The following is an 18,806-nucleotide window of genomic DNA, read 5'->3' as shown; positions in this document are numbered from 1 at the left end:
TTAAAAATTCCCCCCGAAGCAGCCGGACTGGCGAAACACGGGTCCGTGTTGGGGATTGCTGTTAAAATTTGTGGCTGAATTCTGTGGTGTTAATGCAAGGAGTCACCGTATTGAATAAAAAAAATACTGAATATTGAGACTGTGACCAAGTAAAGTTTGTGTGCGCTTTTGGTGCTTACAGTAAATAAAAAAAGACATAATTCTCATCTACTCAGGATATACAAAAAGAGCAGATAATTATTGTCAAGCAAAACATAGTATACAGAAAGTATGCTGCACATGACTGTGTACAATTTTGGTTTTCTAGTTACTCTCAAAAAAGATATAGTTGCACTGGAGAAGGTACAAAGAAGGGCGACCAAAACGATAAAGTGGATGGAACAACTCCCCTATGAGGAAAGACTAAAGAGGTTAGGACTGTTCAGATGGGAGAACAGAGGTGTTTAAAATCATGAGAAGTCTAGAATGGGTAAATGTGAATCAGTTATTTATTCTTTTGGATAATAGAAGGACTAGGGGGCATTCCATGAAGTTAACATGTGGCACATTTCAAACTAATTGGAGAAAGTTCTTTTTCACTCAATGCACAATTAAACTCTGGAATTTGTTGCAGGGGATATGGTTAGTGAAGTTAGTGTAGCTGGGTTTAAAAAAGGATTGGATACATTTTTGGAGGAGAAGTCCATTACCTGCATTTAATTAAGTTGACTTAGAAAATAGCCACTGCTATTACTAGCAACAGTAACATGGAACAGACTTAGGCCTGGATTCACCATTCTATCGCAGAATGGTGAATCCAGCAAAAACAGGGGGTGGGGGGAGCGAAGGGGGGATGGGCCTGCGAAAGCCAGCAGCCATCACACCACCGCAGTGTTATCGCTGCCGGCTTTTGCACCCAATAGCGCCACCGTGAAAGGTGGTGCTATTGGGCACACTACTGGCGACAACGTGGCTTACCTTATCGCTGCCAGCGAAGACATCGTGGAGTCCGGCCCGATGCCACCCCGACTCCTCCCCTTGCTGCCCCGACTCCACCTTGTGAAAGCTATCGCACGTGAAAAGAGACTTTTTGCATGCGATAGAGGCTTATCACACGCGATAAGCCTTCAAAAATGACCCCCTTGGTTCTTGGGTACTTGCCAGGTTCTTATGGCCTGGATTGGCCACTGTTGGAGACAGGATGCTGGGCTTGATGGACCCTTGGTCTGACCCAGTATGGCATGTTCTTATGACTTGAAGAGTACAAAGAAGGCCAGGAAGCAGAAAAAATCACAAGACGAATGCTATGACTATTATGGATAAAAAGCTGTCAAACGCATCAAATCATGTTTATGTCAACATTTTTATTGCTAGCAAATAGTCAAAATTAAATTAAAGTATGATAAGCAATGTCTGATTTTATAACAAGTTACAAAATAAGATATAAAAGTATGTGGAACTCTGGAAAAATAAATTATTAATTTGGAATTGCAATCAATAGATGAAACACATGAAATACATTGAACCTGAGTTTTACGTTCTCTCGTGCTTCCTGAGGACTTGGGAAAACACCCTACACCTTACTTCTTTTCCCCTCCTGAAACTTTGGTGGGGGGAGGAGTGGGGTACCAGCTACATCCTCCTCAGCATTCCATACAATAGAGAGAGCTCTTTCAACTACATGGGAAGCATATTATCTACTCCCCATTAGTACATGCCCTTAGGGGCTGAACCATCTCGTCAATCACATTGTATGCGCTTACACCCCTTGTCCTTTCTCTGGAACTTTCCCCTAAGGAAAAATCTTACAGTTGCATAGGACTCCTCTATCCCTTTATACCAATACACCTTCATGGTGACACCCAGGGGCAACACACAGTTACACGCAGGACATGCCATCTAATTCTACCAGTGCCTACCTTTTGCATATAAACTTATGCACAGACTATTGAAAATCCAAGTCTGTGTGCAAGTCCTATGCTTGCTCCATTTCTGCTCCCAAAATGTCTATTGTAAGTGCGCATAAATGAATATGACTTGCATTTTACACTTATACCTGCCAAGGCTATTTTCAAAGAACTATTTATGTGCATAAAACCTATGGATTGATCACGAGAATCCACACATTTATCATTGTCAGCATAGTGTATTACATGATTTAGCATATTTTATTGTGAGCACTAGAGGTTAAGCAACAAACATAAATAAAAGCACAACTGTTGATATTTTGTATTGTTTTGCATTGTTTCTTATATATATAATTTATGTAAGAACATAACAAGTTGCCAAGGGTCCATCAAACTCGGCATCCTCTTTCCAACAGTGGCCAATCCAGGTTACAAGTATCTGGCAAGTACCCAAATATTAAATAGATAATATGCTACTAATGACAACAATAGCAGTGGCATCAAGCATGGGCCCAGGCCCCAGCCTAGAAAGAGGCCCCAGTGTCGGGACCCGGCCTTTGGGTTAGGTTGCAGCATTGAGCCTGGGTCCAGGCTGAGGCCCCAGTGTCAGGAACGGTCTTCGGACTGAGTTTCGGTGTTGAGCCTGGGTCTAGACCCTGGCCTAGGCCAAAACCCAGGCATCAGGGCCCAGCCTTAAAGCCTGAGCCTTGTGTAGAGTATAGGCCTATGTCATGGTGACCTACCATGGCCTAGGCCTATGCAAGGCTGAGGATTCAGCCTGAGCCTAGGTATCAGGACCACCCCGATGCCTCGGACTTGCGTAGGCCTAGGCCATGGTAGGTCATTGCAATCTTGTTCTGTACCATACACAAGGCCCAGGCTTTGACCTGGGCCTAGGCCTCAGTGTCAGATCCACCTCAGACTGGGTAAGTGGGAGCCAGGGAGGATTCTGACCCCTGGCAGTTTTTTAGGTGGGAGGGGGGGGGGGTGGGGGCTTGGGAGAACTCGGGAGACCCTGTTTCTTTTTTTTTTTTTTCTTAAATATTTATTTAGATTTTTTAACTAAATAAACGAAATAAACATTTGAAGAAACAAAATTCTTGCAAAATCAAACCCCCCAAAATGATTAGAAGAACAAACCAAAAATGTATTTCTTCCCACCCCTAATTACTACACTGGAAGCCAAAACATTTTGCAAAGTCTTCTTCATGCATACAGAGAGAATCTTGTGCACTGAAACACAATTTAGGAGCATAAGTTGCCGTTTTTCTGCGCATAATGGACTTGGTGATATTCAGTGCACTACTATATCAGCCTCCATGCATTTGTTGTATGGATGTTTATGTTCTCATGTGCATGTCTATGCACATCTAGGAAACAGACAAATTAGAAGCATTCCTGCTTGCCATACCCATAAAAGGATTACTTCAAATATGACTTTCTTCTCTTCTTTTTTTACATTTTTTATTTCTCTGTAACTGTACTTCATGCCCAGGACAAGTGATAACCAATAAGGATCTTATCTTTCATTTTGTTTCTGTAATCTCTCCTTCCCAACATCTAAACATGACATACTCACTGTGATTTAAATGACTGAACAGCTGTACAACAACAACTAAAAACATTTAGAGCTTTTTAGGTTTTTCTGTTTCTGGAATACAAAACCAACCCTGGCTGGCACATCTATTGAAAGTCCACTTTAGAAAGGTCCACAAATGTATGCTGAGAAAACTTATTGGCTGGCCTAGAAAAGGTGCAATATCACATGACTTACATCTATCTTATATAAGCAAAATAAAAGGAATTTAATGAACTGCAAACAAAATCCAACGTTCATGAATTTGTGTTCACTAATGCTTTGCATAGATGATTAAAATCCTCTACAGTACATTAATGTTTCGAATGCAATACATTTAATGAATGCTACAATCCAAAGTAAATGTTTATTGTTGTGGCTCATGATTAATTACCACAAAAATGGAAAAACAATATGAATGCTGGAGACTGCATTTCCGCTTTTTAAGTAGATCAACAGAAATCCTACTTTGATCAAAATACTTAGTGAAATAAATCCTACCATTCTTTAGTTACTGTTATTTATTAATTTCTACATATGCACAAAATTGAAAAAACTTAAGTGCCCAATCAGGTTTTAAATGTGCACTTGCACTCCAGCTCATAGAGCAGTGCTGAATTTGTGTAGCTCTAGCCCCAGATTTGGGGGCTTGTTTTGATGAGTTAGAGATTATGACCTTATGTTGTTTCCTTTGTGCTGCACTGCCCTGAATGGCTCTTTACAGGCTGCAAAAGACAGCACGGCCTGATTTCAGCCATTGTCAAAAAGTACTTCTGTCAGAGAAGAAGCAAGAGACCAATTCTGCCAGTTCATTCTGGTAAATGGTTGCCAAGAAGCAAACTAAGCAGCACAGGTGGTAGTTTGCAAGTTTTTTGTGCAGGATTTGTAAATAAACATGGGGGAAGGCAAATCAAATAGCAATAGACATTAGGCCCTATAGATAAGCAAATATATTTTCCCAGCATGCTTCAATAGTGTTAGGGGATGGCTCAATCTGTCCCTGCTGTGACCATCTTCTTCTGTACCTGTCTGCCTTCAGTATTCAAACAATTCAGTCACACATGGAATTCGAAATACAATGATTTAAGGTCACCATTTTGAAGAGGATAAGCAAGCTGGAGGACATAGGCCTTGCTTCTGTTGCCAAGGCTGGTGTTCAGTAACATGAGGGCAGGGACCAGATTTTCTCATGTGTTTGTTGGGAGGATTGTGGAAGGATCAGAACCTGCATAGGTTTTCTTGGGTGAGTGCAGGGCATAGCCTCAGCCTGGTTAAATGGCAGTGTGCAAATGGCAGGGTCAGAATCCTATCATTTAACTACACCTCCCAATGTCACACTAAATCTAATTTGAGCAATGTGATTGTGGTAAATGCGCATTGTGGCTAATCTGTTAAAAACATAAAAATATGCCATATTGAGTAAGACCAAGGGTTCATTAAGCCCAGTAACCTGCTTCTTACAGTGACTAGTACAGGTCATAAGGACCTAGCAAGATCCCAAAAAGTAGATACATAGGTCCCATCCTGCTAATGCCCAGGGAGAAATAGTGGCTTTTCCTCAAGTCTACCTGGTTAATAACAGTTTATGGGCTTCTCCTCCAAGAACTTTCTACAAATCGTTTTAAAATACAAATATTCTAACTGATTTTATTTACTACATCCTCCAGCAATGAATTCTAGAATATAATTGTGTGTTGAGTGAAAGGGAATTTTCGCCGATTTGTTTTAAATGTGCAACTAATTAATTTCATAGAGTATCCCCTAGTCTTTGTACTTTTTGAAATAATGAGTAATTGATTCACATTTGCCTGCTCTATTCCGCTCAGTATTTTATAGACCTCTATCATATCCCCTCTCATCCGTCTCTTTTCCAAGCTGAACAGCCCAAACTGCTTTAGCCTTCTCTCAAAGGAGAGTCATTCTATCCCCTTTTTTATTTTGTTCACCCTTCTCTGTACCTTTTCAGTTCAACTATATCTTTCTTGAGATGCACCAACCAGAATTGCACAGAGTACTCCAGGTGTGGTCTAACTATGGGGCAATACAGAGGAATTATGACATTCTCTGTTTATTCTCCATTCTTTTCCTAATAATCCCTAACCTTCTGTTTGCTTTTTTAACTGTCACCACACACTGAGACAAGGATTTCAATGTATTGTTTCATGATGATGCCCAGATCCTTTTCCTGGGATGTAACTTCTAATATAGAACCTAATATTGTGTAATTACAGTGTGGGTTATTTTTCCCTATATGAATCATTTTGCACTTGTCCACATTACATTTCATCTGGTATTTGGATGCCCAGTTTCCCAGTCTTGCAAGGTCTTCCTGCAATTTCTCACAATCCACTTGTCATCTGCAAATTTGATCACCTCACTCGGTGTTCCCTTTTCCAGATCATTTATAAATATAGTTAAAAGCACTGGTCCCAGTAGAGATTCCTGAAGCACTCCACTGTTTACCTTTCTCCACTGTGAAAACTGAACATTTATTCCTATTCTCTGTTTCCTATCTTGTAACTAGTTACCAATCCATAATAGGACATTGTTTCCTATCCCATGATTCTCTCTCTCATCGGCTCCTGGACCAGATGTTCCATGAAGTAGTCATTTATTTCATATATAAATACATCCCTTGCATGTCCTAATGTGACATTTACCCAGTCAATATTGAGGTAATTGAAATGTCCCATTATTACTGTGCTGCCAAATTTGTTAGCTTCTCTAATTTCCATTAGCTTTTAATTGCCCATCTGTTCATTTTGGCCAGGTGGATGGTAGATATCCCCACTGCCATTCTCTTCCCCATCACACATGGAATTTCCACCCATAAAGATTCTACTGTTCATTTAGTGTCCTGCTGGATCTTTATCCTGTTGGGCTCTATGCCATCCCTAACATAAAACGCCACCCACCCACCGAGTTGATCCACCCTATCATTGCACTATAATTTAATTCTATTGGTATAGATTTGTCCCATTGGTTATCCTCCTTCCACCAGGTCTCTGATATACCAATTGTTTACCCCTTCATTCAGTTCTGACAACTCCACTAGCTGACTTTTTCAGCACTTGTTTAGAGTGAGGAGTCATTCCAAAGGACTGGAGCATAAGTTTGAGGGAACAACAGGCTGGTTAGTATGACTACAGTGGTCAGTAAATTAATGGAATTGCCACTAAAACATAGGACAGTGCATTTTCTGTAATCTAGTGGATTACAGGATCCAAGTCAGCATGGTTTTATGAGAAGTAGGTCTTGTCAGATGAATCTAATCATTTTCTTTGACTGGATAACCATAGATAAAGACTGGGGGAGAATGCTGGATTTTATCAGGGCCTTTGACACAGGTTCCTTATAAATGACTTAAAAATCTGACAAAACAAAGTTCCACTGCTTATATTTTAATATTGTAATTATAATAATTATTAAAAATGTTACTGTAATGTAGCTACCTTAATTGCAACTGTGCACTGTAATGGACTCAAAATATCTTATAGGACCATCATTTATAGGGCCGATACATCGCCAAGCTCATTGAGCAATTAAATCATTGCCATGCCCTTTATTTCCATAATCATTGGTCCTATCTTGTTTTTAAAATTGTTTTAAAATTTTTTATCAATTTTATTGAAATATGCACTTAAAATTTTACTTAGCTTTACGCTATCAAATGGCTTTGGATCAATATGTTGTTCCCACATGCTCACGTTAAGTGCCATAAAAAAAGGCACCTGAAGTGAGAAGTGAGAGTGTAGGAGCAATATCTTGATCCAAAGCCATTTGATAGCGTAAAGCTAAGTAAAGTTTTAAGTGCATATAAAAAATAAATGTTTGCTAAAAAAACATTGAAAACATTAGAAACTCATTGAGTGAAAGAAGAGAAAGGGTAGTGTTAAATAGAGTTCATAGCATGGAAAGGGGTGTTACCAGTAGTATGCTCAAAGAATTGTCATTGAGCTGGTTTCTGTTCAATATTTTCATAAATGATGTTGTGGAAGGGCTATTAGGAAAGGCCTTTTAGTGGATAATAGCAAATTCTGCGAAAATGTAGACACCCAGGAAGGAGTAAAAACCATGAGGAGTGATCTAATGAAGCTTGAGAAATGCCCTGGAGTTTGGAAGCTAAAATTAACAGGTAAAAAATGTTATCATGCATATGGATTGTAAAAATTCAATACTGTATAGGTGGTTAAGATCTTCTGTGCATAAACCGAGAGTGGGATCTATGGGTGATCATATCTGATGATCTTAAGGTGGCCAGGTAGATAAGGCAATGGAAAAAATCCAGAAGAATGCTGGAGGTCATAGGAAGAGAAATAGGCAGGAGAAAAAAAGGAGGCGATATTGCCTGTGCATGTCTCTAGTGAAATCTCATTTGGAGTACTCTGTAAAATTCTGGAGAGCACACTTTCAAAAGGATAGAAAGCAGATGGAGTTGGTCCAGAGCACAGCTACTGAAATGGTCAATGTTCTTCATAAAAAAGCATATGAGGATCTAACATCATGTATATCCTGGAGGAAAGGAAAGAAAGTAAAGGTATGACAGAGTCATTTAAATAACTCAAAGGAATTAATGCACAGAAGATGGGCCTTTTTAATGGAAAGGACATTCTAAAATGTCAGGTCATGGGGCTCAATAAACCACTGCACCTAGAAGGTGGATGGTAGTGGTGGTTGGTGACTCACTTCTGAGGGACAGGAGTCATCCATCTGCTGACTAGACAGGCTGTCTTGGGAAGTTTGCTGTCTGCTTGATGCCAAAATCCAAGATATTATAGGGAGATTGGTGAAAATCCTCAAGCCTACTGACTACTAACCAATGCTGCTCATCTATGTTGGCATGAATGAAACTATTAGGTACTATACAGATCATATCAAAAGTGATTCAATGGCTCTGGGAGAGAGGGTAAAGCAGATATGTGCACAGGTGGAATTCTCCTCCATCCTCTTTGTCAAGGATAAAGACCCAAACAGGGAAGCTTGCATACTGGAGATGAATGAATGGCTGCAGAGATGCTGCTGACGAGAATGTTTTGGTTTCTTGGGCCATGGGATCATACTTCAAAGACTGCTCAGAAGAGATGGGGTCCACCTATCAAAGAAGGGTTACGGTGTCTTTCAGCACAGACTGGCAAACCTATTGAGGAGGGCTTTAAATTAGGATCATTGGGGATGTCCGAACAAAGCCCTAAGTTAAGTAAAAGTCCTGAGGTAAGTAAAACATTAAACGCTTGTATAGAAATGGGAGAAAAGGGCAACCTCTGGAAAGCTCTATATACTAATATTCATAATATGGGAAACAATATCCTGGATTTAGAGGCAGTCAGAAGAATCTAACTTGAATGTAGTGGCTGTTACAGAGACGTGGTACATGAAAAATATGACTGGGATATAGTTATACCAGTGACATTATTTAGGAAAAATAATATTAAAGCAACAGAATTGCAGGCTTTACAAGTTAAGAAAGAGGCACTGTGAGTTAATCTGGAAAGAGGGAATGGAACATCTATTTATACTGGTATTATATACAGACCTCCATCGCAGACAGATGAAATAGAGATTTAATCGAGAATATTCATAAAATTGTTATGAAAGAGAAGGTGCTATTGCTAGGGGATTTCAATTTGTTGGATGTTAACGGGCAGATCCTGACTTTGGCATCTTCTAAAAGTAGATAGGTCTTGGATTCTCTGCAAACAGAACTGCTGCATCAACTGTTAACATAACCTACAAGGGAGGGAGCAATATTAGACCTGGAGTTTTCCACTGGGGACATTATTATTTCTGATGTTCTAGTGGACAATCATCTGGGATCCCATGATCACCAGATGGTGAGGTTCAATATTAGAGCACAGGAGATGAAGGCTCATTCAAAAGCGAGGGTCCTAGACTTTAGGAAAAGTAACTGGAAGATGAATGAAGCCGTAGTAATGCTCTAACAATAGAACACTATCAAGGCGATATCGCACAATATATGTGACATTTTGCAGCTTCCCATCCAGGTTCCCTTCCATATTAAAATGACCTCCTTTTTAAGTGGTTTACATGCATGAATAATGCAAATGTATGCAAAGAAGTTCATTAATAGGCAAATATTTTATTGTGGCTGACTGAGAAGTGGTTAGCCATGACAAAATACCTACACCGCTTTGAAAAGCGGTAAATGTGAGGCGGGAGGTCCGGAACCCCAACACAGGTCCTGAGGCTCCCACCTCACATTTACAGAGCTGGAAAAAAGAAAAAAAAAGTTGTGTGGCAAAAAGGGGAGGTTGAGCAGGCCTTGACTTCCCCAAATAATAGTTTAAATATAGCTGCGCACCGACAGTCCTGTCCCCACCCCAAGTAGTAGTTGCAATAAATAGCTCTCCTCTGACCCCTCTTTCACCCCCAAATAGAAGCAGAAATAAGTAGCCCCCTTTCTCCCCAAATAGTAGGAAAAATAGCAAGACAGCCACCCACCCCAACTCCCCTCCCATACTCCCTAACCTTTATAATTAATAGGGGGGTCCCATGTCAAGGCCAGAGCACCCCTTCGCCCCAGGCACAGGCAGCACCATATTTCAACATAGCGCTGACTTGACCTTGTCTCGGCCACGTGGTCCAATTCCCAGTCCTTGCCCCAGTCACATGGCTGGGGCAAGGTCAGGTCGGCGCCATTTTGAAAAATGGTACTGACTGGGCCCGGTGTGGGGGGTGGGGATGGGGGTTCCCTAATCTCGATGAAATATCCTTTACTAATTTTAAAGGTTCATAGTGTATAGGAGTGGGGTCAGAAGTGGGGGGGGGGGGGCACCTTGCTATTTTTTCTACTATCTGGGGAAAGGGGGCTACTTATTACTACTATTATTTGTGGGGGAAGCAGGGTGGAGGGGACTTTGGGGGAGATAGGGACATTTTGAGCGGTGGCCCCAGGTTGAGACAGGGGTCAGTTCTGACCAACGCTGAACTTCCCCTTTTTATTGCACAACTTCTTCATTTATCTGGCTGCCTTTTAAGGCAATGGAGGTCCCTGGAGAGTTTCAAGGCCTTACTAAGCAGATCTTGACCTAATTCCTCATCACTTAGTCACAGAAAAATTGTCCCATCACAGTAGTTTAAGTAAACCCTCTGATGGGGTACTTAAAATAATGGAAGATGTTTCCCTGTTGTCTAAGGGTCAAACCTTCCAAATTTGTTTGGTGGGTTCTAAAGTTTGTTTATACAGTAGGGATGGGAGCCTTGAAAAATGTTGTTGTGCTTTAATATTCATTCTGGGGGTGGGCCATTTTGGGTCTACTCCTGAATCTTTTTTTTTATTCATTGTGCCGTTTAAAAAAAAACATTTATTAAAATCTGATCCCCTTACTAGCGAACCCCAGCCTACCATCCCGACCCCCACCCAGGTCTCACCACAAACACCAGGCGGTCTAGCAGGGGGGCCGGGAGTGACCTCCCACTCCTGGGCCGGAGGCTGCCTTCATTCAAAACATGTGACTGGGGCTACGGATGCCATTGGGCAGTCCCCAAAAAAACGATAGGAAAAGCAATAGGAAATGTTGTTTTTTCCTATATATTTTGTTTTTCCCGAAATGCAATGAAATATGAGAAACACCCCTATTAGGTAGATGGTGAAGTGGACTTTAATGGTAAAGGCAGGAGTAAATGTAGGACTTCATTTTTTTCTTTGACTGGACAGGGAGGATACTTTTCAACTCCCTTCCAAGAACACTGAGCCCAGTGCTGGCTAAATAAGTATAGTAGAAACTTTGATTACGATATTCAAAAGCAATTTAGATGTATAACTGAAAAGTTACCTGTCTAAATGGATTCCCGGCCATATTGAGAGCTGTATGTGGCTAAATTATGAGCATCATCATGAATTATGCAGCTCAAATTTACCGAGAGGCATTTCCAGGTGACCCAGAGTTAGTTGCATAAGTTATGAGGCTAACTCTGATATTTGGAGTTAGCTGCTTAACTTATGCGGTTAACTCTTGTTGCACCGCTGAATATCCCTGCTAAGTTAGCCGGTAAGCCATATCCCATTATAACTTAACTAGCTGCTCCATGGCAGAATATCAGCCCCTTTATTTTCCAGATGAACAAGCCAGCAATTGTTTACATGGATATGAAACAGGTTACAATTTTAATCACTGAATACATCAGAATTTCTTGGGTTTCCACAGTCAGAGGATCTCATATATATCCGAAATGAACCTGAAACATATTCATTACATTTCCTCACCTCCATCTCCTTTTCTGCACGTAATCAGATCTCCTTTTCTGAAATTACTAGTCTGAACTCTAAAATTCCTTATAAATCATTCCTCAGTCATGTTCTGGTGTACTTTACGCTTCCAGCGCAGCGTGGACAGAAGCTGCGCTGGACCTCACCGGGGAGCGGGTAAGTGTCGATCCTGCTGCCAGCGTGGAAGAGTGGGGAAGGTCCAGAAGGGATGGGGTACGGTGGGGTGGGGATGGAAGTGCCTGGCCTCGGTGAGTTGATCTCGGGTGGGTGGGGGAGGGGGCGAAGGAACCGTGATTGCTCCATCGGATTTAAAGATGTGGGGTGTGGGATGCAAGGCCCACTTTCAGATTAATCAGGGAGAAAGAAAAAAACAGGCCACAGGCCCTTTTAATTCTTGGGTGGGGTTTCTGGCAAAAGGGCTACTTTCCCAGATATCTTTTGAAGATAGCCAGGTAACTAGCATGTTATCCGGCCACGCAAGGCCGGATAAATTTACACCTATTTCCAAGCAGATCTAAAGCTACCCGGCTAAAGTGGCCATGTATATGCAATATTTGGCTACTTTAGCAGAATACCCCAACTCCTGTCCAGAATGCCTCAGTAACTCCCCCTTTTTACCCAGCTAAGTAGTTGTCTGGCTATATTGTAGCAGGATAAGTGGCTGAATATGCCAGTTGTGGCGTTTAGATGGATAACTTTTGAGTTATCCATCTAAATAGCTTTTGAATATGAACTTTGTAATAAATAAGATTTTTGGTAAAGACATATTTTGAACCATCTCACTATAGTTTTAAAAATAATCTATTAATTTCCCTGGTATTTATGAATATAAGATCAAGCTCTAATTACTAGGATGTACACACAAAATATTTCTGATGCATTCATTCGGTAGAGAAAAAACATATTGATAACAATATAATACATATAATTACTGGTAGTGATTATTATTACTTATGCATTCTAATAAATAAATTTGCAAAGAGATTCTGTGTTTAAAAAGAAGACATGGGGCAGGTTTTGAAAGCCTACGCGCATAAATCCAGGTGGATTTACGCGCGTAGGGGGGGTTACGCACACCGGGCCTATTTTGCATAGGCCCGGCGACGTGCGCAAGCCCCGGGACGCGTGTAAGTCTTGGGGCTTGAAAAAATGGGCGGGGGTGGGGCCAGGGCAGGGCAGTCCAGGGGCAGGGCGTGGGCATGGCCAGAGGCCTCTCCGCTGTTGCTGGGCCAGGGGATCGCACGCTGGCACGAGGCAGGAGAAAATAACAAAACAAAGGTGGGGGGGGGGATTTAGGTAGGACTGGGGGGTGGGGAAGGGAGGGGAAGGAAGGGGAAGGTGGGGGGGGGGCGGAAGGAAAGTTCCGAAATCGGAGCGGCCTCAGAGGGAATGGAGGAAGGCTGCGCGGCTTGGCACACACAAGTTGCACAATTGTGCACCCCCTTGCACGCGCCGACCCTGGATTTTATAACATGCGCACGGCTGCGCGCGCATGTTATAAAATCAGGCGAACATTTGTGCGTGCCAAGTTGCGCGCACAAATGTACTCCCGCGCGTATCTCTTAAAATCCGGCCCATAATATAAATATTTATTTTAAAATGTATATGCCGCATTATTCCAGGGCCTTAGCGTGTTAAGTAGCCTGTATTTGCACACATGCTATTTCATAATTGAAAGAACTCACTTATTTTTTGTTTCATGTGCACATTTACTGACTCAAAAAAAGGGGCAGTCTAGGGGTGTTCCAGGGTGGTGACAAGAATTACATGCCGAAATTGCTATTGCATAGGAGATTTATGTGTATACATTTGACATGTTTGTACAATTTTACTGTTGCCGATAGCCCAGTACAATTACAAATGGACTTGTCTATTGTCTTCAGTTTTTGAGTGGGAGTTCTGGGTGAACTGTGGGAGTTCGGAAGTGAAGTGCTAGAGGGCTAGGTGAACTGGAGATGAATTGGCTGAACTGGCAGAGGTATTGGCAAACTGGCAATTTCAAGTATGCATGCAAGAATTTTCAAAATAGCATAGGCACATAGTTTATTAAATACCTGCCTCCGCATAAAAATCAGGGCATTTTCGCATACATCTTTTTCGTTTTCACAATTATAATATGCATGCATATATTTGTAAAATAGAGAAATAAATGCTTTCTGCACTGGAATAATTTCACACTTTCAGAGCAGAACCTGCAGCATAGTTTATAAAATACTAGAATAAATTTCTGTGCATCCACTTACATATACAAATACAGTACCATGAATAGGTTTAAAAATTAGGTTCCCTGTGTCTATGTCAATTCCTAGGTGTCAACATGCAGATCCCACAAATAAGAGATTTACATATCAAAAATGTCTGCATTAGCTAATCTTTGCTGACACATTAATTAGAGGCCCTAACACCTGTGATTTAAGTTGGGCCCTAAGGAAAATATGTAGCTGAAGATTTTATTATTTTTCAGAGCTGAAAATTATGATTTGTTAAAAAGTTAACCAAAGTCATGACTCATGCAACAATAGAACTAAATGCTTTACTGATATATAGGTCCTGATTCTGCAAAATTCAGTAATAAGCAGAAAATTATTATGAGGAATAAATCTCCATGAGCACTGTTAATTATTTCCTAAACTAAGCTAAAAATCTTTTTCATAACATGAGAAAAAATGTATCATAGACCAAATATCTACAAATATTTGACTGTTTACTTGGGTCAGGAATTTTGCAGAATTAAAGCCATGGATATTAGTTCTATTCATTATTTATGACAACTTGAATTGAGCAAACTTTCCATTGCACTTTTTTAATGCACATATTTTAGTACATGGTGAAATAGAATCTCTCAAAAAAGCACGTGTTATTACAAGGGAGAAGGAGAATTTTGATAAATACCTGAATAAAAATCCCCATGTGCATACATATCAACCACATAGCGACAGAAATGATACTGATCTGACAAAGTAGAAAAGAAAAAGATCAATGAAGACAATGAACAGAATCAAATGTTGAAACAGAAAACATACATTTTGCTTTTTAGTACAGGTTATCTAACACTTTTTTATCTATATGGTAAAAACATTAGAGGCAAAAGAATAGCAAAGAGAAAATGTTTTAGCGTGTCTTCTCTTCCTCATTCTTCAGTGCTAAAGATTCATTTACAATAAATGTTTCTTTTCCCTAAATGTAAAGCCGATTTATCACTGAGGCCCATATGTGTTACTATAATCAATCAGAGAGCCAGTCATTTACGACAGGCCGGGTAGAGATGCCCACTACCTTAAATTATTTGCCATTTTCATAGTCAATCTCAACCAGCAGGGGCCACCATATTTTTTCAATAAATGCTAAGGTAAGAAACAAACACCCTTTTCTACAAGACAGTGCTTGTCATCATATCATATGACTGATTCAGCTAATCAGCATTTTGTAATGGTAAAACACTGTTTCCTAGAACATAGTACTTCTAAGTAGATTATTACTTCCTCTAGCTGAGATGTGTACATATTACGCAGCATGTTTTACCAACCCAGAGTGTGCCATACTTAGAATTCATGATATATGAAAGGTACAGGTGGATAGTTTCCAGCTTCTCTGAAGAACTGTGATAAAGCTTCTAGCCACCTCTCTTCTGTGAAGATGTACATTGCTTTTAATGTCACTAGCAGTCTAAATAGACTAGAAATATATTGCTGTCTAATTCATTTCAGATTGAGGCTGATCATGCAAGGAAAACATTTGAATAAAAGCTTGATGCAAGCCAGAATGAAAATCTGAAGAGGACAAATGAAAAAGAAAGAGAGAGCCTACAGTATGACAAAAGGAAAAAACTAAAGTGAGTCACAGAAGAGGGAACAGAAAGAGAAAGTGGGTTCAAATCAATAATAAAGAAAATACAGGAAAAGAGCTGGGCAGAGAAACGAAACTGGGCAGAGAAAAATCAAGGCACAGTGGTTTCATGAAGCATAATATATAGCTAATTGTGAAAGCATTCCAAAAGGTAAAGCTAAGTCACCAATGAGAGCAATTTTACCATTTTTCATTCCTGATTATTGCTTCTCAAATCATTATTTTGTGCTTGAATACCTCTTATAGGCATAAGTAGGTAATGAAGACTAGGTTTAAAGGTCATCTCTGTATTTTATTTCCACAAATCGTCAATAAACTCCACAGAATGTGCGATGAATTTCAATGACAATTCTGAAGTAGAAGGCTAAAATTTGATTTTCCACCTCAGCTAATATCCTGGAAATTCATAAAAATTGTCATGTATTTCAATAAGAATCAAACCTGGGAGAGAGACAGAAAGCAGGAAAAGATTTTGCTTGACTCTGCACCAGGATTAAAGAGAGTTTACCTCTTTCCATTTGTGCATTGTGTGCACCTTTATCCAACCTTATTTTTTATCACTAAATGAGACATTTATAAATAGGAATTAACTGTCCCTATCTACCTCTAAAGTCCAGAAAGATCATCAAAGTTCAAGCAGTTCTTTAGCAAACACTGATTATACTTGCAGATAAAAGGTCAGTATTTTTTTCCCTCTGCCTCACACACACATGCCATTTGTCTTTCTGCCTCTGTATATGCATTCATACAAACAGAACACACACACATATTTAGATGTGGAGTCATCAGCATAAAAGTAGTACTGAAAGCTGTGGGGAGGCTATCAGAGCCTCAGTGGAAGAAGCATAAAAAGAAAAAAAGAAGAGAGCCCAGGGCAGAGTCTTGAGGCACAAAAACCTAGAGTGGAATAGTAGTGGAGGAAGAACCACCAGAGGATACAGTAAAAGAAGGATGGGACAGGTAAGAAGAAAATAGGGAAGTGCATTAGTTTTTACCAAATGCAAAAAAATGCAACAAATGAGGCCATTTTTAGTTCATTCCAAATGGAATGAACTTAAAAGTAGCCATTGAAGAAAATACCCAACAATTTTCAGGTATTTTCGTATTCGTTGGAGTTACATTTTTTTTAAAATGGGTTTCAGACAGCAAGGCACTGAGGCCTAGTTCTGGGCTGGGCCTGGCACTACTGCATAGGCTTAGCACAATGGCCTAACCCTGAGCCAGGTTCAGCACTGTGGCCTAGACAGGCTCAGCACTGAGGCCAAGGACTGTGCCAGGCCCGGTATCGAAACCTAGTCTCTGAGCCAGACACAGTGCCAAGGTCTAGGTCCCAGACTGGATCTAGTATCTAGGCCTAAGCCTCAGGCCAGAATCAGTATCTTAGCCTAGGTCCTGATCTAAACTTGACTCTGAGGCCTAGGTCCTGCACTGAAACTGGTGCCGAGACCTAGACCCGGGCCGATCCCAGCACCGAGGCCTAGACCTGGGCCTGGTGTGGTGCAGAGGCCTTGGCCTGAAACTGGGCCATGGTACTGAGGCCTGGTCCCAGCACTGAGGCCTGGAAATGGGTCAGGCCAGGCCAGGACAGGGTCTTCAGTGTTCTGAGTTCCAACATTGGAAAAATGACATCACATCGGCACCTTCCTCCAGAGCGGACAGCACCATTTAGATATACAGCCTTAGAAATGTATAGCAGCACCATTTTTCAAGTTTCAGAACATAGGAAGAGGCAACTATACATCACTCCTTCCCCCAGTGCTGGAGTGAGGATGGGGTAAAGAGGGTGCTGGGATGGGAGCACCCTGGCCCCTGTAATTTTTAAGCACCCACCCCCAGCCTGTTCCAGGCAGGCCTAGGTGCTAGGCCCCAGCTCAGCCTAGGCATTGGTACCAGGCCTGGCCTAGGGCTAGGTGTTCACCCCAGGTCTAGACCTCGGTGTCATAACAGGCCCAGGATCTTGTTTCACTGCCAGAGCTAGGTCACGGTGCTGAGCCTGACCTGGGGCTAGGCCTTGGTAGTGGGACAAGCCCTTGATACTACACCCAGGCTGTAGCTAGGTTTGGCTTCAGGCTTGGCCCAGGGCTAGATCTCAGTGCAGGGCTCGGCCCAAGGCTAGACCTTGGCATTAGGCTCAGCTTGGGGCTAGGTCTCAGCATCAGGGCTATGCCTGATCATCAGGTCAGCTCAGGCAACATTTTTGCCTAGGAAGGCCAGCCAGGGTTGCTAGAGACCTTTTTTTTTTTAATCAGTTATTTATTATTTTGTTTTATGTTTTTTTTGTTTGGTAAGCAAACCAAACCAAAACATTTTTTTTACAAACTGAATTTAAACAATAAAAAAAACAAACCAAACCAAAAATTTGAGGGCTTCACATGCCTAAGTGAAAATTAAGATAGAACAGAATCCCAAAATCCAGTGGAATATAGTGTTTCAAGGAGTAGATTGTGATCGATGGTGGTAAAATAGAGGACAGAGCAAGAAGGATGAAAACTGAGTACAAGCCCTTGCCTTGGCCTGCAGAGCTCACTGGAGATTTTGCCAAGAACAGTTTCTGTGGAATTCAAAGAGTGAAAGCCAGGCTAGAAAGCATGGTGAATGGCTTCAGAAGAAATAATGTCAAGGTGGTGGAGGTGAATAGCATGTTCAAGCAGTATGGATGTGAAAGGGAGGAGGGAGATGGGACAATAGTTAGTGCGGCAGGTAGGTCCAGTGAGAGCCAAATATGTGGTATCCTGCCCCTAGACCTGAAATGTGATCTGACCAGGAACAATAAGGACCAGCACCAAAATATCAGACATCCCTGATATTGTACTTTCCATATACTTTACTATTATTATTCTGAAATTGTTTCCTTTTCTTCTTTTCTTCTTTTCCCTTTTTAATTTTAATCATTCTGTATAATACTTTGAAAACACATGTAAAATTGTTATGCCTATAAAGTTATTTAAATCTGTTTTGGTTTTTTTTAGGAGCATTGTTTAATTCAGCCTGTTTAAAGGAAGATGGGACAGTCATAGTGGCAAGTGAAAATGAGAATGTGACTGATGGAGGAGACAATTGCAGGGAAGATAGAACTGAGGGGACAGATAGAAATGAGGGGTCAGAGTAAAAAGTAGTGAGTTTGGAGAAGGAGAAAAGATGGATCGTGTCCTCCTCTGTGATTTCAGAAATGGAAGAAAGCATGGTAGCCAAAGGATGGGGAAGCGAATAGAGGTTGTAGCCTATTGGAGAAAGCAATGTTACTTCCATGCCAGGCTTTATCATTGGATGA

The 18,806-nt window shown here is 41.0% G+C and overlaps 1 protein-coding gene across 1 annotated transcript in view; it reads right to left on the bottom strand.

Moving 5' to 3' along the window:
* Positions 1-18,806, bottom strand: part of LOC115088647 (neurofilament heavy polypeptide-like) — a 611,587-nt gene that overhangs the window by 509,162 nt on the left and 83,619 nt on the right. Inside the window, exon 10 of the mRNA XM_029596909.1 lies at positions 14,582-14,641. Coding sequence (XP_029452769.1) covers positions 14,582-14,641 — 60 coding nt within the window. The remainder of the gene's footprint in view (positions 1-14,581; positions 14,642-18,806) is intronic.

The sequence above is a fragment of the Rhinatrema bivittatum genome, chromosome 3 (assembly GCF_901001135.1).
Source record: "Rhinatrema bivittatum chromosome 3, aRhiBiv1.1, whole genome shotgun sequence".
NCBI lineage: Eukaryota > Metazoa > Chordata > Amphibia > Gymnophiona > Rhinatrematidae > Rhinatrema > Rhinatrema bivittatum.
The sequence above is the reverse complement of the archived record's forward strand: the minus strand, read 5'-3'. Positions and strand labels throughout refer to the sequence as shown.